The 22664-nt window shown below is 36.4% G+C and overlaps 3 protein-coding genes across 4 annotated transcripts; 1 reads left to right on the top strand and 2 right to left on the bottom strand.

The window, feature by feature from the left end:
- Positions 1–10019: 10019 nt before the first annotated feature.
- On the top strand, positions 10020–13316 carry LOC132031166 (ras-related protein RABA1f). Its single transcript, XM_059421032.1, has 2 exons — positions 10020–10386; positions 12530–13316. The coding sequence occupies exons 1-2, from the start codon at positions 10166–10168 to the stop codon at positions 12960–12962; spliced, it is 654 nt and encodes a 217-aa protein (XP_059277015.1). The 5' UTR covers positions 10020–10165; the 3' UTR covers positions 12963–13316.
- Positions 13317–14347: 1031 nt separating this feature from the next.
- Positions 14348–15169, bottom strand: LOC132032016 (uncharacterized). The gene is made up of 2 exons (XM_059421845.1): positions 14674–15169; positions 14348–14544 (listed from the first exon to the last, which is right to left on the bottom strand). The coding sequence occupies exons 1-2, from the start codon at positions 15167–15169 to the stop codon at positions 14348–14350; spliced, it is 693 nt and encodes a 230-aa protein (XP_059277828.1).
- Positions 15170–17396: 2227 nt separating this feature from the next.
- LOC132029337 (protein ULTRAPETALA 1-like) lies at positions 17397–21738 on the bottom strand. 2 transcript variants are annotated; one of them, XM_059418639.1, is made up of 4 exons: positions 21298–21738; positions 19773–19876; positions 19558–19666; positions 17397–17782 (listed from the first exon to the last, which is right to left on the bottom strand). In XM_059418639.1, the coding sequence occupies exons 1-4, from the start codon at positions 21470–21472 to the stop codon at positions 17589–17591; spliced, it is 582 nt and encodes a 193-aa protein (XP_059274622.1). In that variant the 5' UTR covers positions 21473–21738; the 3' UTR covers positions 17397–17588. The 2 variants fall into 2 exon arrangements, with proteins under 2 accessions (XP_059274622.1, XP_059274621.1); XM_059418638.1 differs by having other exon boundaries at positions 19558–19876; positions 21298–21735.
- Positions 21739–22664: the final 926 nt, after the last annotated feature.

Below are 22664 nucleotides of genomic sequence, written 5' to 3'. Positions count from 1 at the left end.
CGATATTGATTGGCCGAGTCAAGCTCAGCTTTGAGTATATCATTTGCCTCGGTCATCTCCCTGAGTTTGGTTCTTAGCTCATCGCACATTTGAGCCCTATCCTCGACTTTTTGCTCGAAAACCCTCATTCTATCCGCATACTTCGCACTCTCGGATTCGAGTCGCCGGTGCCTCTCGGCCCAATTGGCGGCATCAGACTTAACCGAGTTAAGTTCTCCTCGGAGTTGAGAAATGGTGGTTTCGAGCTCGCTCAGCTTGGAAGAAAATCGAGCGTTGGCTTGACTAAGATCGATTTTCTCTTCCTCCAGAAGCCGGTTCTTCTGCACAACCCCGGCTAACTCATCCTTCAATCGAAGGTTCTCAGCCTTTGTAGTATCAAGCTCGGGCTGAAGGTTAGCAAGGGACACTGCTCGGCTCAGCTCGTCTTCCTTTATTTGTAAAAGGTGCTGGAATTTCGTCATTTCTCGACCTTGGGCATCCAGCTGGCCTCTAAGGTCATCAATCTCTTGTTGGGCCCGGATGAAGCCCTCGTTTACAAGCACCACACTGCGCGTAAAGAAGCAAAGACATTAAAAACCGAAAACTTGCATCAAGTTATAAAAGACATGGGCTAGAAGGCTGCCCATTGCCCGCGTGCATTCCTTCGTTAATCGATCCGCCAATGGATTCCGGCCATTTTCTTTTTGTCCGAGTCCGAGACGAGGGGCCTTAAGTAGCTTGCCACCCCCACCGGACGAGATAAGCGCAATCTTCGGGACGGTAATCGCCGATGCGGTTCTCTAGGTTCCACGCTAGGAGCGGGAAAGATGCTCACCGAGCTTTCCGCGCACCGGAATCGGTAGATCGATTAGTGCCCTCGTGACCGAGGGATGGGAAGATGGCCAAATCCGGCGACTCCTCCCCGGTAGCAGGAGGTGTGTCCAAAAACATCTCATCTAGATTATCCGGCCTAGGAGCAGTGGGTGTGGTTGGAACAGCACCGGCACCCTCGGCAGAAGTAGAGGCTTCAAACCCGATGACGGGGTCCTCGGCAGGCAATGAGCCGGTAACTTCCGGTGCCTCAGTGCCCGGTGCAGGCTCGACTCTTGTCCCGATTCCGGCGGTCGGCTCGAGTCGGATCTCCGTGGTCTTTGCGGGGGAATCTCCTCGGAAGACTCTTCACCTGTAATATCAACAAACTCAATAGACCTAAGAGGTGTTGGGTAAAGTATTTCTTCCCCACCTGGTAGCTGAGCCGAAGTGGAGGGTCCTTCCTTGGTTGAAGGGGGTGGAACTGGTTTCTTCCTCGGGACCGACTCGAAAGGTAGGGGCCGCACCGGCCACGAACGATCACATCGGACTCCTCTTCATCTCTCGGTGACCGGACGACGCGCCTTGTTTTTTCTTGGCTTGTCTCCTTTATCCGAGGTTTTCCTTCGTTTTTGGGCGGCAGCAATAATTCTGGATGACCCGGCCGAATCGAATGCCGGTGTCGGCACAGCTTGCTCTGTTGCTGTCCCGGGTCTGGGTTGCACCGAACCTTTCGGTAAACCTAAAATCGAAGGGTTATGGGTGAGTTCGAGTAAAATTAAAGAAAGGCAAACAGTACGCAATACTCGAACTCGAAGTGGTGTTACCGTGGTTTTGAGCAATCCATCGGCCACGAGCCAGATTCCCCCATGTCAACTCTTCGTGTGAATGACGATCAAGGAGCGCTTCGACCCACTCGTTCATATGTGGGATGGCCGGGGGTATCCATGCCACGGCTATTGAGAAGAAAGAGGGGAAACGTAAGCCCGAAGAATTAAAATTAAGGAAAATGAGAATAAATTGACGAAGTTGGGGTCGAGGAACTTACGATTGTCATTCCATTTTGCCGGGAAGGGCATGTATTCCTCCGGAATGATATCCGAGGTCCTCACCCGAACGAAGCGCTCTAACCAGCCCCGGTCCCTATCTTCGTCCATTTTTTAGAAGATTGGATTCCGGCCTCTCTTGGCTAATTTTATCACGCCTCCCCGGAATCGTCTTGGGGAATAAAGGCGGATCAAATGTGCCATCGTGAATGGTTTCTTGGCGTTGTTGGCCAACAACCGGAGGCAAGCTACCGTCCTCCAGATTATCGGTCCAATTTGTGCGAGGGTCACGTTGTAGGTCAAGCATATCTCCCGCACGACCGGATCGATTGCGAGGTTCCGGTCAGCGTGAAAGGGTAAGTGTAAACATATAAGAAACCCTCCCGGTGGTCGGTAATAGATTCATCCGGGCCAGGAGCAAATACTTGCACCGGACGGTTATCCCATCCACAGTCAGTCCGGACCTGGTCAAGCTTATCCTCGGTGATGGAAGAGGGATATCGCCTTACGTCATACCCTCTATCCGAAACTAATGAAGGCTTCTCTGCTTCAAACTCTTTGTTGAAGTTGGGTTTAATCGGCACAATATCCAAAGCCGTAGGCTCGGCCACACTCTTTCCCTTCGGCAGAGACACCGGTTCAGCTCTTTGGGAGGAAACCGAGGGAATATCCTGGGAGGTGGTTTCAGTATTGGCGTACATTTGCAATGGGTGGAGAGGTTGAAAATTTGATAAAGGGATGAAGGTAAGAAGATGGAGACAGTGAAGCAAATAAAATGGAGCACAGATGGAAAAATGAAATAACGAGTGACACTTGAGTAGAACGGTTTCCTTGCAAGCAAAGTTTAGGTGGCAAATATGGGTGACGAGATAACAGGATCAACGATGAAAAAGAAGTTAGAAAAGATGAAATGAAGAACAGAAGTGGAGTGAAGAAGTTTGAAGTGAAGATGATGAAAATGGAGAAAGTAAAATGAAGAAGGAAGCACATGGAAGGTTATATATACACGCGTGGGATCGGGCGGTTAAAAATCCCGCCAATCGGTAAGCGCCACGTGTCCCGTAATAAATGAGGACGTGATTTTGAAGGGACGTGCGTAACGGCGGTTACGGAGCTCGGACCGGTCGGGGTACGACACGTGGCGACGGCGAAGGAGACGACAATTGTTCTCGCCAAAACGAAACGATAAGAATGAGCCAATGTGATCCCCGATTGCACTATTCATCCACTTCCCGTTACTCCGATATGATCTCGGCTCGGAAAGTGTGGGGACTATCTGTATACGGTAAACCGGGTAAAGTTTGTCCGGTGCAACTCGGGATCGGTAAAAGGAAGAAAGCGAATGGTAGTGTCGATCCGAAGAAGCTTTGCTTGAATTCGTTGTATCCGAGAGATAACTCATTATCGTAGGGTGGTCCGTGTCCGATCCTTATATGGCCGAGTTGGTTGTGGCCGTTCGCCGGTTCGAATAGAGCGAAATCGCCGTGGCCGTTAGCCCGGTTTCTTCGTGACCATTACGATCGTGGCCGTTGGTCCGGATAATCGGTTATTCGCCCGCCACGTGTGGGAATCGCCACCCGCCGAGCGGGGGCCGTATGGGTGTCGACCGTACGACCTAACCTTATCCATATTAGGTTTTCTTTATTCTAAAAGGGGCCCATGATGTATAGGAGGCCCATAGAGAGAAAAACTATAAATAGGAGGCATTCTCTCATTTTTTAGGGTTGGCTTTTCAGATCTAAGAGCTTTGAATATATATATATTATATATAAACAAACTCTCTCTCGCTTTGATTTCCGAGATATTGGTGCGGTTTCGGTTCAAACAATTCATTGAATCTCCTTATTCAAATATTACTTGGAATACACATAAGATCTTAACTTAAACATATAATCCTTAATATCATTACTCGGATTTTCTTAGCATATCAACTCATATTTAGGCCATTTCATAAACGAAATATACATATACATCTTTGTTCACCAAAAAATAGATTAAAGTGCCACATATCCTATACCTCATTTATAAATTTAACTTATTATCCGATTTCGGGGTAAAACATTTGGACCATATGTTCTATCTCTTTGTTGACCTCTCTTTTTATATATGCTTCCTCACATTAAAAGCAAAAAGTGAAAAAAAAAATCTCCGTTGATCTCTTACTAGTGGTACCACGTGAATGGTTTAATACAATGTAGTGATCACCCACTATAAATCCAACACTTAAAATGGTTGTTTACCACATTAGTTAGTGAAATAATCAGAAGAATCATGTGTGATCTTACTTTCCTAAGCCACACCAGCTTTTTTCCTAACTTCAAAACTTGCTACACGCATTTTTGTACCTACCATTATTTCATTGCCCATTCGATCAAGTTTTTTTGGTTTCTCACCGTTTTAAAGATTGATTGATTCGGACTGTCCTGCGTAAGGCTTATTAAAGAGAGGAACGCTTCCTATCATAACTTTTTCCATGTTCAAGGCTTAAACCCGAATTATTTGATTAAGGATGGGGGGTTCCTATCAATTGCAATTTTCACCGCAAACCTTGATGGTCTGATTCATTCAAAGTTGTTCTACACTATTTCATGTCTCCCAAGTTATTGATGACTTTTATTTTTCATGAATCTCCTCTTGTCTTTTCATCTGTTTTAAATGTCTAAAGAGTTAAATATAGAATACGAGTGCTCGACATTGTTTTGGGACCGGAAGCATATCTTGTTATTCTAATATCTCTTATTTAACGAGAGATATTATACTTTGTGAAACAAACGTTCTTTATATCTTATTACTATACATCTGTTTTACTTTTTAGAAAGGAAAAAAAAAAAATCGATGTAAATATTAGTGCAAATCACATTCAATTGACTTTCTATATTGTGAATAGTACATTGGGGATTACCAAAGAAATTAGTTAAACAAAAATGTGAATTGAAAAGCATGAGTTGCATTGCCAATTCTATGGTCTAGCAATTGATGAATATGAAATGACAATCATAAAGACAGTATTTTTTGGTAAATCATTCCTATATGCCTAAATTTTGGCGTGCAGAATCTAACATACTTGTACGGGTAGGACGATTACATGTACTCAGTAAAATAAAGAGGTGACCAGTGGCTAAGCTAGATGCAATTGAATACTATTGAAAGTTGTATTGCATAAATAGAGTAAAAGTAATTTTTTTACATATATAAAATATTAAATTCCTTTTAACATAAGAGAAATACAAGTTCAGGTGTGATAATTTTTTAATTTTTTTAATCCGTTATTAGAATTCTTGAATCCACCACGAGAGGTGACCAACTTGATGTACCTAGAATAATGCGTTTTTGTCATCACATCTAAGAAAATGGTTTGTTCCTACAATAGTTTGATACTAAGTAGGGTGGTAACAATTGGGAAGTAATTCTGCAAGGTAGCCTATTGAGCAGTGTCATTTTAAGGCGCACTAATTTAAAAAAAAAAAAAAAAAAATTGCATTCATAACTACTGTAGAGCCGTCAATATGGGCTAAGGCCCGTGGGTTAAAAAAATCAAAGCCTCCGTGATTTGATAGGGTTGGGCTTGAATTTTTGGAGCCCATTTAAGAACGAGGCATTATAGCCCGGCCCAATTAAGCCCGTTGGCCCATAGGCTTGAGTGCACGTGGGTTGGGCCGGTCGCGGGCCTAATAAATTTTTTTAATTAAAAATAAAAAAATAGAAAGAAAGTGAAGATGTTAAGACAAGCTCGTCAGAAAAGCAGATTCAGATGTCCTTGATCAAAATGATGTGTTGGTGTTGGATCAAATAAGCGCCATGAAAGTTTCTTTGAGAAGTTTATTTTTACTTTAAACGGATGGAATGTTGTCATTTTCTTTAGCGTTTTATTGAGATCTATTAGAACAAAGCTAGGTTAATAGTCCTATTTAGCTAGTTGTATTGCTACTCATTAATTGTTTAGTTTGCTATTAACATCTCTATTTAGTTCGAGTGATATTAGTTATTAATATGTTAAGTGTTAACAATATCAAAAGTTATTCAGCTTCGCAGAAGGCTTGGTCCTACAAGAACATTTTCTTTTCTTTTTTTGTTCAGTTGTACCCAAATCATTTCCATAGAATGTTAGAGATTTCATATCGAAGCCATACAATCAAATCTTTACTTGAAGCCAAACTTAATAAGCATTTTTAGAATCATTTTATTTGTGGATTTGAGACTTGATTAGAAGTAGTAACGCCATGTCATATTGTCTTGCAAATATTTACGTTAGCATTTTAAATTGGAATTTAAATTAAAGAATTATGAATTTTTTTTAAAAAAAAAAGGTAAGGACTGAAAGTGGTGCCCGCACCGCACCCCACGTAGTGATGGGTTGGGTCATGCATTATATATATATATATATATATATATATATATATATATATATATATATATATACACACACACACACACACACACACACGATACCGATTATGAGAGAGTCTGTGGCGTTTTGCACCCCTAACGTATGTCCTGTTTTGTGATATGCACACTATCCTTTATTTTTTTACTGATTCACACCCTAATCTCTTTAATTTCTTGCAAAATAATGAAACCACTCTTTTTTTTTTTTTAATTTTCACAAGGGCAAAATTGGGATACTAATAATAAGAAAAAAAATGACACAAATTAGCCCAGAAAGATTTCTTGGTGTTTATGGTTTGTATTGACATTACAACATTTTTTGGTGATCTTGAAATGGCACTCTAGAAACACCCGTTACTCCCACTTCTATCAATATACCTGAGTTACAAGTACCTGTATCAGAATCTACAGTGCAAAGACTAGATTGCCAATTCAGATTAAACATATATACCTTTAATTCCTACAAGGCAACTAATTCACTTCTTTGAATGAATACCTTTTTTTTCCATATGTACATCATCCGTGAGCTAAAGAGGAATGATACAAGAACAAAAATTAAAAAATATATATTTTAATTACTACAAGAGTTGCTACTACTGGCTACTGCTGTTGTTTTCTCCAGAACCTGTTTGGTAGTAGTTCCAGTAGAATTTGAGTTTGGATTCTCCTGCAACTCTGCAGAAATTGTAGCAAATTATAAAAAAAGATAAAAGGAAGCATAGTCGTTTAAGGAAACAGAGAAAATTAAGCTTTTCATATAAAAGAATATTATCTTTAGCAAGAGGAGATTCAAAAAAAGAGAGATCAATACTAACAAGGATACCAAATTGGTTAGACTTCTAAGTTCTGGAGGCACTGGACCAGTGAAATTGGAATATTGGTTAAGTTTCCACATCTCTCTTTGCACCCAGGCTTTGCCACCCAAACCATTAATCATGATGATGGCCATGATCGTGTTGAAGCAAAAACAACTCGAGTTTGTTGGATTTTTTTAAATTTAATTTGTGTCATTTTTTTGTATTATTATTATTATTATTATTATTATTATTCCAATTTTGCCCTCATGGAAAATTTTAAAAAAAAAAGTGGTTTAATTAGTTTGCAAGAAAACAAAAAGGTTAGGGAGTGAATCATAAAAAAAACTAGGATGGGGTGCATATCATAAAAGAGGACATACGTTATGAGATGCATGTTACTTAATATATGTACTTCTCTAAGCTTCACCAATCAAATACCAACGAGATTACGGGAACAACCATTACATGAATAACACAAAAGAATTGCTACAATTTGTTTCTGAAAAATGCATGATACATAACACATTGATTATCTTGTTCATCTTTTCCCCCCTCTATATTATAGTCTATAGGTTTCATTTTGTTTGCTTGGTTTTAATAACATTAACCTATTACAAGTGAAAATTTGAGGATATTACCCAACCACAAATTGCCAATTTCATAATCGCCCAAGCACAGGCTCTACAAATGTGTGACTAAACTTTATGCAAAATATAACTAAAATTCAGTCATACATAACCTGAACGTCATGCAAAAATGGTTGAAGTTCAGTTATATATGGTATGAAATTCATGCAAAAATGGCTAAAGTTCACTCGTACATGGGTTGAACTTCATGTAAAATTGACTAAAGATTAGTCATATATAGCCTCAACTTTATGAAATTCATGTGAAGTTGTTTGCTTTCAAATTATCAAACGTTAGACTCTGGAAAGATTGGCACACTTGAAGTTTGATTTAAAAACGGTTAAACTTATAAATACTTAGAAACTCTGGCTATAATTTAAATGGAGTCCTGAAATCGGCTATCGGTACACTTGTCCCCATTTTTAGTTCACGTGAAAGTAAAATGAAGAGACGTGCCTAAGAATTAGTACAACAGTACTAAAATCTTCTAATTAGATTGTCCCACTTTCTCTTCTCCTTCTATCGGTGACCACCAAACCCAACTCCCCCCTTCCCCCTTCTGCATCTCTTCTCAAATCCTTCATCTTCTCTCTCTATACATACATTATTATTTTATATGGAGGTGGGCGTTCGGTATTCGGTTCGATATTTTTAAATTTCGAAATCGGTAATTCGGTAATCAATACGTAATTGAAAGTAGATACCAAATATCGAACAAAAAAAAGTTCAGTTCAGTAATTAATAAGTCAAACTTCGGTTCGGTACGGTATTCGGTAATACCGTATTAAAGTTGGACAACATAACTTGTAAACACAAATTTCAAATCTTCCAGTCAATATATAATTTTAAAAATAGAATAGTTAAAGCCTGATGTACTCTAAAAACATGGCATGCACCACTATGACACCGAGAAACACAAAAACACAAATTAAACTTAATGACTCATCTTTGTGTCCATAATTTTATAACAATATTAATGACTTCGGCTTCTTCTCAACATCCAGCATTTGGCCTCAGCAACCTTTGCAAAACTGTAACTTGGATATTCACCTCTTTATTAATAATCTATCTTCTTTACTCTTTCAATTTAATTCTCAATGTAAATTCCCCCGAATGTACCAATTCTTTGTCTTCTTCCTCAGGTTTATCCACCAAATACGCTCCACCTTCTCATGATTCAAAAAACTCAACTTTCTGAGGGTACTGTAGAAATCGATCTTTGGGACTAAGGACTAAGGTCTCTTTAGGATGACCAGTGTCTATTGATAGAGTTGTTGGTGTTAGATATATGAGTTATAATTAGGGTTTATAATTAGGGGTGGGCCTTTATTCAATAAATAATTCGGTATTTGGGGAATACCGAATACCAAGCGGTATTAATATTTCATACCAAACTCAAACCCAAATTCCATAATTTTAAAATTTTACTTCCGAATACCGTACCGAATATCGAATTACCGAATCCCGAATCCCGAATTACCAAAATTCCCAATTCGGTAATTCGAATTTCGATAATTTATGTCCAGCCCTAAATTTATATCATAGATATATGCACACACTGATAGACCTACAAATAGACAATATATAATGGGGGCATACAGAGCGGACGATGATTACTATACTTATTCAAGGTTGTATTAGGAGTTTTTTGTATACTCGATAAAATAAAGAGATGGGGTGACCACTGGCTCTGCCACGTGCAATTGAATCTCGTTAGTCCCAAGTTGTATTACGTAAATATGTGAAGATATTTTCATATATTTACAAATTTTTGAATTTCCTTAAAATAGGAGAAATACAAAATATTTTTGTTAATACCTAAAATAATGTACTAAGGGGTCGTTCGATATGCGAGCAAGGGCGAATTTAGGTAGAAAAAATCGGTCACGTGAACACATGGTCACCCGAGTAAACTCGATATATTATAGAATTAAAATATATCTAATATTAACTGAAGGAACACATGGTCAAACAAGATTGAGGGGAGCACTGGTTAAGTGCTAGGGTTAATCCCTTAAGGTTGCAGGATTGACCCCAACTTAATGCACTTTTGCATCTTCTTTTAAAAAAAAAAAAAAAAAAAAAAACCAAGAAGTGAGCGAACCCATCCTCTTAAAATCCTAAATTCGCCTCTGTATGTGATATGGAATATTCCATGGATTGAGATATCTCATGAAATTATTTATCGCACCTTCCATAGGGACGTACCAAACGACCCCTAATTTTGTTATCACAACTAAAAATTCGATTGGGCCAACAAGAGTTTGATACTAAGTACACTATAGCACGTAACAATTTTAGACCATTAACAGGATCACGTAAAAGTAAAGTGAACGTGCCTAAGAATTAGTAGCTACTTACTAAAATCTTCGAAATAGATTGTTCCTCTTTTCTCCCCACCCCAACCCACCCCTCTGCAATCTTTCTCAAATCCACCATCTCTAACATACATTAATTATATCATAGATATATACACACACTGATAGACCTACAATTTAGACAGTAAATATATATATATATAATGGGAGCATACAGAGCAGATGATGATTATGATTATTTATTCAAGGTTGTATTGATCGGTGATTCAGGTGTGGGTAAATCAAACCTTCTTTCAAGATTCACACGTAACGAGTTTAGTCTCGAGTCAAAGTCAACCATCGGTGTTGAATTCGCAACACGTAGCATTCGTGTTGATGATAAAGTCGTTAAAGCTCAGATTTGGGATACTGCTGGTCAGGAAAGGTACATATATCTCCTTCTTTTTTTTTTAAATTACTCAATTCCAATTTTGCCCTTCTAGTTATTGAACTGTGTTTGTATAAATTGACATTTAAGATCTGAAATGTCATTTGACTATTATGTAAGTTGTTAGGGTTAAGGTTTTTTTGGTAAATTCAGATCTGATATTTCTCATAGGTTTATCTGTTGTTTCTTGTACTTCGACTATCGTATTATTAGTTTGTGGTAGTTAGTGTTCCTTTTCTTCGTAATGATTTGTCATGCTTTCTATAGTATTTTGGCATAGTTTCTTTACGTCCGTTAATTCTTGTCTGACCTTCTTTGAAATGTTTTTTCTAGAGCCGAGTGTCTATCAGAAACGGCCTCTCTACCTCCCAAGGTAGGGGTAAGGTCTGTGTACACTCTACCCTCCTTATACCCCAATTGTGGGATTGCATTGGGTATGTTGTTGTTATTGTATCTTTGGGAGAAAATATTTACGCCCCGTAGCCTATATTTTGAGTTTGTTATCTGGTTTAGTCCATATTTGTGTATAAACAACTTTTACAAACTTTTACACATGGTTGATACTTGATATATTATGTATAATGCTTTCCCCTAGGTATAATATTGTATATTGGGCTACGTGGCGTAATATTTTATGTTGGGCTGTATATTTTTGAAAAATTCCGTTTTAATTAGAGTACGAACTATGCTAGTGTTGTCTTGAAGAGAGCAGCAATAAACGATAAGTGGCGTTTTGTTTCAGAAATTGTTGAAATTTGTTGTTCCAATTTTTTCATTTCAATAAAATGTCATTAGAGAAAACTCAGTTTTTGCAGAAAATGAGAAAGTTCTCTGATTGCCTTTGATTGAAAGCAAATTTCCAATTTTTGTTTCAGGTTTTGTGAAAACTTTCAATTTTTGTTGAAATGAATGCCACCTAAATATATTGCAAAAATTGTCAATTTTCCAATTTTTGGTCCGCACTTTCTGTTTTCGTAAAGCTTGAAGAGAATTCAACAATCTTTTCCACTTTTTGTGTTTGATAACACTGAACTGTACAAACTCTATGATTGTCAGAGTAGGAAGTGCAGAACTGCTTTGAATTCTCTGTCCAATAATTATTGAATAATTATTGGACATCATATATCATTCTCATAGGTAAAGCCACTGCCTTTTTGTTTTTTTGTTTGTTCTAGCACCAATAGGTTTTTCCTAATCCGAGGGCGAAAGAATTGGACAGACTGCTGTCAGAAATTGAAAGACTGTTTTTTTCCTTATTTCTCGTCCGGAACAAGCTAGCCTCCCAATTGTCACTGAGATAAGTTCACCAGTAAACTGCAAGCCCAGGCTAGAAAAGGAATTCAAGCTCTTTCTTGGCTCTCCTTCCCGAAATCGGTGACTTCGGAAAGATTAAGAAATAACGGTAGGCTTAAGATTACTACTTATTAAAAACAAGAACCATAGTCTTAAGCTTTAGTGGCAAAGTGTTGCCTTGAGTGTTCTTCCCATGTGAGCTCCAAGCTAAGAGAAATTTTCACTTTGCTAAACTCTATGCATTGTATCAACTTGAACATTCATGCTTGCTATACGAAATAATCATATAGTTTGATGGCTTTCATGTGGTTTTCCTCCAATAAAAGACCCATGGTATCATCTTGGATGGTTAAGGACTTAAGGCTACAATAGTGAACTTTTGAGTTTACAGGTTACTGCCCACCCTACTCCAAGGTGACCCGGTCTTCAAAATTAAGTTAGTGCTCACATTTTTTTTTTTTATCATTGATCTAAGATGCAAATATTCTTTCCTAATTTTCATTCATTAGGCTACCATTTGATTGTGAAATGATTTCCCCTGTATTTTTTGTTTGTTTTGATGTCTGAAATGAGATGTGGTCATGTTCTTGTTATGAATAAGGTTGGTGTACTATTAGACTCTTCTTGTTCCTTATTTTCTCCTATCTATTGTAGTATTAGGTTTCCAGCCTTGACTGTCCCGTTTTTCTATAAACTTTTACAGTCTAAGGTCATATACATATTCTGTGTTCATCCTTTTTTTTTCGTGGTACAATTTTCATGTCACCTTATATCTTGTTTTCCAGTATGGAAATGATTTTATGTTTTGTATTATAATAATTTTCTCAATTTGTGCTCTTTGCTTAAGATATCGCGCAATCACAAGTGCCTACTATCGAGGAGCTGTTGGAGCATTGCTTGTCTATGATGTCACGCGTCACGTAACTTTTGAGAATGTAGAGAGATGGTTAAAAGAGCTCCGAGATCACACGGACTCTAGCATCGTCATAATGCTGGTGGGTAATAAGGCAGATTTGCGTCATCTGCGGGCTGTTTCGACTGAGGATGCCAAGGCATTTGCAGAGAAGGAAAGTACATTTTTCATGGAAACATCCGCTTTGGAGTCCATGAATGTGGAAGATGCCTTCACAGAAGTGCTCATTCAAATACACCGTGTTGTTAGCAGGAAAGCTCTTGAAGTAGGAGATGATCCGGCAGCACTGCCCAAAGGGCAGACGATTAATGTCGGAGGCAAGGATGATGTTTCTGAAGTAAAGAAAGCTGGGTGCTGTTCTGCTTAGAACGAAGAGTAATCTAAATGGTATAAGAGATTCTTTTTGTTTTGAGCTAAATTTGTACTTCAACCTCTATATACTAGGAAGTAACCACATGGATTGCTTAGCACTGACATTGTTGAATTGAGTGCAGTCCCAAGATTGAATATCCAAGTGATTTCATAGCATTCTTTATCCTTGTTTCTATATTTTGCTTCATTTGGGCAATGATTATAGTATTAGCTTCTTATAGGGTATATTTGTTTGGAAAAGATTTGAATCGAGACATGTATGAACACATTTTATCTTTGCCTTGTACTTGGTTGTTTGATTAGTTGTGGACTGAGGAATATTTTCAATTTCTCATTTTACAGAAGATAATAGTGCTGTTTATGTTAACTTGTACACGTGATTTGAGAGTTTATAATACAAGGGTATTGACTGCTTGCTTGTCTTATTACTCCCCTTCTTTTGGGACAGCATTTTGTTTTTTATGAGTAATGGTTACTGTGATATGATAGATGACTATGCAGAAGATGGGTATTCAGTCTTTCAATTTTACCTCTTTTTTGTACTTCTCTTTGGAAATCTTCAAAAAATGTGAAACAAAAACAAGTTACTTGAAGTATAAACAGTTGATCTCCAGGTTTGCAAGTTAATTTATTTTGGTGTTGCGCTTTTATTCTCTTGGAGGTATGTAGAAAGTAAACAATTGAAATTGAGGCATTGCAAAAAGTAAACAATGGTTAGCGGATTGTCTTCACGAGTATCAATAACAAGCAATGCTGACGGATTCTTTTATTTCTTCCATTATTTTGGTTTGACAGACCATGGAAATGGAAGGCACAGTTCAGTATTCACATAAAATCCCCATTATACGATTTTCACCAAATACAGATATGAAAAATTCTAGCATAAAACTTCGGATCAACATTTAAAAACACGAAAAAATATGGACGGCAGATTTTTTATGAGGGCGTGTAGAACAACATAAACTAACCATGGAACAGCCCCTTGTACCAAACATCATTCAGCACAACTTAAAATGCTATCAACCTCAGATAATCTGCCAAAGATTCTGATATCCTCTCAAAAATAAAAGAAGCTAAAAGAGTGTCTTTATGTCATACTGTACATCTTAAAAGTTTGCCTTCGACATAGCGAAAACGGATTAGTTCTATAATTTCGAGCTTGCACTGAGCCATGAAATTATGTTATAGAATGTAGATGACATTAACAGGTCATGGTCAAAAAAAAGTATCCGCAACACTCAATCTGTGTTATAGAAGTCATATAAACTATTACATGGCCAAAAAGTAAGAACAGGGAAAAGACTAAGAAAGTGAATTGTGATTGCAATGAGCATTACACAAATTAATATACTAATCACTACTGTAATTGAATACTTAAGATTATAATGTAGGCAAAACTGGAGCTCTACAAAAGGGACATTCTTTTTTCCTCTGTAGCCACTTCTTGATGCATCCAACGTGAAATTCATGTCCACATTGAAGTGTGCCAATGGTGTCTTCATCTTTATATTCAAAAAAACAAATAGCACATGTTTCTTGTTCCTCATCACCAACAACTGGATCACCTTCATTAACATCTATATCCATAACAGGATCATAATAATATGTTCTTGTTTCCAAATATTCAGACATATCTTGATGATCCACCAACTCATTATATTCCTCTTCCTCCTCCTCTTCATATATTTCTTTGTCTTCTTCATCACCATAACCATAGGTATCACTATCAAGAATCGAATATTGTGGCACTTGAAATGTGTGACGAACGTAGTTATTAATGGCACGCATTCGAGGAGCCCTAGCTCGTGTAGGCTGCACTTCATCGATTGTTCCACTTGGAATATGAGGCGGATGTTGCTGATCAATATCCATACTATGAGCAAACTCCATTCTTGTTCTAATTGTTTCCGAATTCTCAGATATTTCAACTTCAAACTCTTCTTCTTCCTCCTCTTCTTCTTCTATAATTTCTTCATCATCAAGAATCGACTCAGATACGTCATTCGCAAATTCTTCTTCCTCCTCTTCCTCTTCTTCTATAAATTCTTGATCCTCAAACGAAAAGCAACTCATGAAATAATCAACGCTCAGTGAAGGTTTAGCCAATCTGGGGACTTGACTTATTTGCTGATGTTGTTGGTTCAAGTAAAAAACTACTGCAGGCGGTAATGTCCGATTAGCAAAACAGTGATTTTCAGACATGTTTCTTGGAAGAAAAAAAAACAAGAGTTTTTGACTTGGTTTTTTTAGGTTTCGAGAAAAATAATACTGCCACAAAGGAAGTCTTGAACTTGGGAAGTTAATGATACTCGTGTTGATCTAACTTACTTATAGGAAAAAGATTTGTTACCCAATTTGATTGGGAAATCTTTTCCTAAAATTTGTTTCCTTTCCGCCCAAGTTTCCTTTTCCTAACATTGCTAGGACTAGTATTATGTAAAATATATTATATAAATGTTTATTACAGTAAAAACACTTTAGTTAATCTTTTTCGTTTTAGTTTAATTAGAATATAAAAACTATAAAACACATTGACTTTTAATCAACATAAATTAAAATAATAATAATATGTGACAGCTTATATAATTATTTAATCATTAGATGATGATTTAACTATATGAAAGTGCATCATTAAATCTGTGTTCGTGATCGATTGTTGGTAAATATATACTTACACCTTATATAATTGGATTTATAATTGAGAGGCACAGTTAATTTAAGGAAAGAATACACTTACGTAATATTTCTACTCTAAAAAAGTACTTTTAAAAATAAAAATAAAATTGCTGTCAAGACAGCCACTAAATCTAGAGAAAAAAAATGGATTTTTTAAGCTTCAATATGGAGAAGAAAATGAATCTACAAATTATGAATGATGTATTTAAAGGGAAAATGAAATATTACTGTCATATATCTAATTCGTGTCCAAAATACATGGGTGGACAGAGCTTTATTAACCTCCTACGCGCTCCGTGTGCGCGTGTTCAATTTCTTGGCCAGCTCACCCGAAAAATGACAACAAAATGCACTAAAAATATATCCGGGGGTAATAGAATCCCGTAAAGTATGAGTGTGTTACTGTAAATCCGGCTATAGTATAAGTGTCATTTTAGCCACTTTCCCTACTTTAACTCTATTAAATTAAGGTAATTTAGCATATACCAAATCCATATGTGAAATGATGGTCGAATTTATTACCTTTTAACGATATATTTCATATTGAATAGAATTTTCATTTACTTATATCTCTAATATTTAGAACTTTGAAATCATGAGCCGAGGGTCTTCCGGAAACAGCCTCCCTACCTAAAGGTAGGGGTAAGGTCTGCGTACACTCTACTCTCTCCAAACCCCACGTTGTAGGATTCACTGGGTATGTTGTTGTTGTTGTTAGGACTTTGAAATCGAGTAAAAACTTTGTTATTACATTTTCACTTATTTGAACTATTTAGCAAATCGATATATTTAGGGCCTTAAAATTGATTAAGATTCTACCTTATATATTTTGGATATTACAATAATTTGTTCAAATTTTGACGAACTAAAGTCCTTTGAAGTAACTAAAATTTTGCCACTTTTTTTTTTTCAAATTTTGAATGGTTAGAGAAGCTTTTGTTTCAATTTTTCTTTTTATTTTATGCTAGAAACGGCAAGACAAGTTTGTTATTTTCCTTGTTTACAGGAATATGGTTTTATTAACTTATTTGATTAGCAATGGGATTTGGGAATCTTTCCTAATATTTTGTTTCCTTTTCTTGCTTTCCGCCCAAGTTTCCTTTTTCAAAACATTCTGGGACTAGGATTTTAGGCCAACTAAAAGTAATATCAGTGTTGTGAATTTAGTTTATTATGTAATTGATAAATGACTTAAATATTTATATTTACTACACAAGACTTTAGTTAACCGTTTCAATTTTATTTAATTAGTAAAATGTAATATGTAATCTCACAGCACACATTTAATTCTTAGATCAATATGTCGCAGCGTTTGGATTTCAAAAGTCAAACTTTTTAATTTGATCATGAATTCGGACATGAAATATTTAAGTTTTCTAAAATAAAAATTACATATTTGAAAGCTACGTAAAAAGTACTATAAGTCATAATAATTGATAATTGAAATATTTAAAAAAACAAAAAATATAATAATTGGAAATATTATATACCCTCTCCTTTTCAAAATATTTGTCTTACTTTCTTTTTACTCCGTTTGAAAAAAGAATGTTTTTCCCTTTTTTTGGCAACACCTAAGTTACAACTTCCACATGGCATACTTAAGACCACAAGATTAAATGACATTTTGGTACATTCTACATATCTTTAGTTAATGACCACAAGATTCAAAAGTCTTCTCTACTATCTTAAACTCCGTTGCAAGTCAAAACCAGACAAACATTCTGAAACGGAGGGAGTATCAAAGATTTAAAGCACCTGTCTGAAGCATAGACACAGGAAAAACTACTGATGGGGCAAAAAAGAAAAGGCCTTCGACTGTGAAATGTAAATTTGGGTTAAAGACTCAAAAAGAATATCAGCAAAAGCATCATGCTGTAAACAATTGCAAGTGTTCAAATGAGCTAATGATTGGAAGAACATGCCCATTTAAATTGAAAGAAATGCTTTAAGTAAAAGGGTGATGTTCAAGCTTTGGCATTCCTTGTGAAATCAATGCAAGTCTGGCAACTGCAGTCTGTGAAACGACATATTTCACAGCCAAAACACACACAGGAAGTGCAACCTCTACACGTCGGAGAACGCAAACATCCCCTGTACACCCTCCGGCTTGCTCGTTCTTCATCATCATCGCATGAAAATCTACAACACGAGAAAAGCAGCAAACAAACATGTCCACAATTAATAGAAGTCAGAAAAAAGAGTGTTTTTTATCATAAACATGGTTTGCTAAGGAAATGAGAAATATAATGGCACTAGGCATAGCCACATTACTGTAACTTCACAGTTATTTGTAGAATGACATAAATTTTGGTACTTGGCCTTAGATAGAATTACCCCTCCCCTAACTGCAAACTCCAAAAGAAAGGAGGGGGGAAATGATACAGAAGAAGGGGGATTGGCTCCAATTCGTTTAAAGAAAATGCACATTACTAACTAGGAAACTTGGAAGATGCATAAACTAGAATTAATTGGTTACAATAATCACCTAGTTCCCATGTTCAGCAGAATGGATAGGAGTTTCTTGGTATAGACGGCATGGTATAGACGGCATGGCACCTTAGGCAGAGTAGCTCCAATTGTATGATAAAATTATGACCACATTCATAGTACTGCATTTCAAATTCCAAGACACATAAGAGATGTTTATTCTTTATCCATACCATGTCCGTCGAATTGAAACTAGAATGAGGAGCTGTCTAAACTAGAGATGTGAATTTTTACCATCAGAGATATCATGAGCTCATGATCACAGCAACAATGGTAATAGTTTGAAAAATTCTAGACAATACATCCAGAATTAATTGATACCTGTTCTACTCATCTAATACATATTCCGTGATCTACCATAACTTCCTGATCATCCTCTCTCTGTCATCTTATTTTATATCATCACCACCTTTTCTCTTGGAGATAGAAGGAAGGACATCTGAGCTTCCTTTCCATCAGAATGGGAGGAGGGAATGCGTCCAAGAGATTACTTAATAACTCCTACCAAATGAAATACTATGACACTTTTCAATACATGACATCTTTTATCTAAGGTGTATCCTAAATTTGATCACGTACATTGTATACGTTTCCAGTGTACTTTCTGTGAATTCGCAACTCATTCCATTTTAAAGCATCACATACATAACCGAACTCTAATGTTTCGCCCTTCTTAATTTTCATGGATCCGACCATTCATCTTGAGAGCACGCACAATTCTGGTTTTACTCTGCTGATAGCACAAAAAACTCCCTTTCTGTCAAGGTATATTCGTCCTTCCTAATTCAAATTAACATTGCAGGTTATCTCACTTATTGCATAACCCCTTTCAGATGAGTCGTACTTCTGTTGATTGTGCACACTTTGCTGAATGGTCATTGCTCCAGAATAACAGAACCACTTGTTCAGTGATTTAATGTTTTCATTGTGGACATGAATAACCTTCTTTAAAATTCCAAAAAGGCAAGCGTACCAAATAAAATACAGAGACCAGAAATCTTCCACATACCAAACTTTGACTTCACTATAGAATTCATTCTTGGAAAAAAAACTGAAACGACATAAATAATGCTCCTATCATGCAGATACTAACAAGTGTTTGAAGCTAGTTTTCCAAGAATGAATTCCACAGATCATTCAGTTTCTACAATTCAAACATTTTGTCTCTCGTGATTCAGAACTTATGATGTCTATCAGAAAGAATTTGCCTGGCATAAGAGCTGAAGACATCCAAAATAGTTTAACAGGATATCAATTTCTTGTTCCACTAGTAACTGATCCTAATTATAAATTTCCATTATGAAAGTCAGATTAATCAATTAAAAGAAATTAAGCTCCTTTGAATATGAAACAAATAATTGAAAATAACAGACTGCGTATGGAAAACAAAACCAAGTAAAGAAATTAAGCAAGAAAAGGAAACATACTTGTCAAAAGGAATATCAGAGCACTTCCAATGCTCATTGGCCAAAGCATCATGGTAGCTCCTGCATTCGTCCTTGGTGCGGAGACGAAACCTGCGTTCTTTGTTGCACTCTGTACATATGATAAACTCATCGCGATGACCAGATTTATTAGATCTATGTGATCCATTCGCATGCTTTAAGGACTGGTTATAATATTTGAGTAGTGCAGTCTTTACCACTGGAACTTTATCACCATCAACAAGGATCCAAATATTATTCTTCCATTTCCTAGAAGTCTCTCTTCCAGAATGCTTCTCAAATGCAGCGGGAGTCAGCTTATCTAATCACCAAAGAGTAACTTTTAGTGGAAGCAAAACATGGCAATATCTATCAAAAAGGTAATAAAACAGGATCTATTTTTCTGTTTCATAAAATACAAAGAGGTAAGTTGCCAAATTACGTGATAGTAAAAAGCAGGTATGATTTTAAACTTGTTGCAATAGGTTCAGCATACTAATGATCAAGTGAAATGCAGCAAAATAAATGTGTCACAAGAAGCTAAGACATCATTAATTGTATCTACCAAGAACTTCAACTTTCTAAGCTGACAACCTAGTTATGCAAGAGAAAACAAATTCCACATTTGAGTGAAGAACCTCAGCTTGTTACTTAAAAGCCCTTGTATCGTTAGCACTTAAAAGAAGTTCAAAACTAATCAATCAACTAGGACCCGGTAACTTGTTTCCAGACAGAGACAGTGCCTCTGTTGAGAAGAAGCACTAGTAGAAGTACATTAGCCCATATCTCTTGTGAAATGTTGCTTTTGAAGCAGCAATCTAGTTAATTTATGATAATCTTGGGGTGCGGCCCTTCCTCAGACCCGGACTTGGACCCTGCTGATGCGGGATGCTTGCATCGGGCTGCCATTAGACGGGCATGGACAAGGAAGATTCATGTTGGGATTGAGACGTAGCTGTACAACAAAAGTCATTACATGCTACAGACATGCGTTCAACCAAACCATTATGTCTGTCAAAATGCTCCCGCAATAACATTCACATTGGAATTAGTCTTCTTTTAGAAGGTCAGTCAGTATATTAATTAACCAAGGTCTTAGGACAACATGTAACACACGTTAGAATAAGCAGGTCCTTTAGCCAACATGGAATGATAACTTTATGAGATTTCTGCCACCTAAAAAGAACATATCATCAACCAGAACTACAAAAAGGCTAATAAATAAAAGTCACCTCTTCAAAGCCAATAAACAGAACTGATCATCATCAAAGATTACACCTTTTACCAACCAAATCATCTATAGAAGTGTATCAAATATCCAACGTACAATGTAAGCTAATTCTTTCTAGTTTAGTTGCATTAAAATGCTGATCAACCAAATAAATGTACTCAAACAAATACATACATGAAATCTTGAAAAGGAAACAATCCATCAAATTGAGTTAGTCAATACATATGCTAGTGGGAGGTAACAAGTACACGAGGAATCACAAGTGGGGTCTAGAGAGGGTAGAATGTAAGCAGACGTTACCCCTACCATGGAGGTAGAGATGTGTTTCCGATATACCCTCGGCTCCATGGTTATCAAAAAATTCAAAAGCACATAAACAACATTCCGTCTTAAGCCCACGATAGAATCAACAACTTGCATTAGAAGCAGACACATTATACACAAAGTCACAAAGAATAAGAAAAGTCAATGATTATATATATATATGTGTGTGTGTGTGTGTGTGTAAGAACCTTCAGGGCAGCCAGGTGTGCAGTCACAGGCTATTTGGAGTTCACCAGAAGAACAAACCCTGAGCTTGGCAACAGCATCACCGTAACGGTGACTGGTGCAGCCACACAAAACTTCCACGTAATCATCACCTCTCTTCAACACACTTATCTCACGCAACTCTTCTTCACTAAACATATCGCCTCTACAAATGTTTCACACAGACAAAACCTACAAAGGGTTTTATATATGGATTGAACCTTTTTGTTTTTCCTATAAGAAAGCAAGAAAAAAGAAGGGAAGGTGTAGGACAAATACGGGGGAGTGTTGTTTTCGTGACAAATGAATATATAGAGAGTTGAGTTTATGTGGGCGAATGAAATTAAAGAGTTGGGGTAATTAATGTGGTATTTTGGTGAGAGAAATAGCCTCAGGAAGCACGCATATTTAAGAGATCTGGTGTTGAAAAGGGTCGATCTTTTTGTGGGGGGTTTTATACACACAGATTGTAGGAATTTAGAGAGAGAGGGTGACACGTAGGGGTGTAAAAATTGATCCAAAGTTTTATGTATTGAATAAACCGATAGTTATTTGGGTTTAGTTTGAGTTGGTTTTGAATTTTAAAACACAGATATTGTATGATTTGGTTTTGTTTTATTAAAGACAAATTGAAGAAAAAATTGAACTAAACTGATAAATTATTTATTACACAAGTTCTATTTAGGCAATATATTAAATCTGATATGTATTATATTAGATTTGATTTGGTTTTAATAATTATAAAACCAACTAAATTGATTGGGTTTTTATTTTAACCAAAAAATTTCACATTATTTTAAAACTACTATTTGGTTATAAGAATTTTAATTCAATAAATTTGGAAAAGTGCTTCAAACTTATTTTCAACTCTATTTTCATAAATGTCAAATAAAGTGTTTTTTTCCCTTTACAAAAAGTATAACCAAATATAATTTTATCTTCGTAAAGTGAAAAAATAATTGAAATTTTTGGTCAAACGCCGACTTAAATTTCTTGTTTGGTGGAGAAGTGAAAAAACAAGAGGACTCTTACATATACCAATTGCATGACATGACTATTATTACGGTTATATCTCTCTATCTATTACAGAGATAAGGGTAAAGTAGTAAAATTATTCTTTTTATTTATGATTTTTTAAGGGACGTGTAAATGAGAAAAAAGTGGACAAGTAATATGGGATGGAGAGAGTATTTAATGTTTAGATTTTATTTTATCATGGTAAAAAGACGATTTTATAAACCATATCGATTATATAATGACCATTGTTATAATATATATAAAATAGGAGTATTATAAAGAAATAAAATATGATGGAGAAAAATTGGTTCAAGTGAAAAATCCTTCACATGGG

Source organism: Lycium ferocissimum, chromosome 9, assembly GCF_029784015.1.
Source record: "Lycium ferocissimum isolate CSIRO_LF1 chromosome 9, AGI_CSIRO_Lferr_CH_V1, whole genome shotgun sequence".
NCBI lineage: Eukaryota > Viridiplantae > Streptophyta > Magnoliopsida > Solanales > Solanaceae > Lycium > Lycium ferocissimum.
This window is presented reverse-complemented; position numbering and strand designations above follow the sequence as displayed.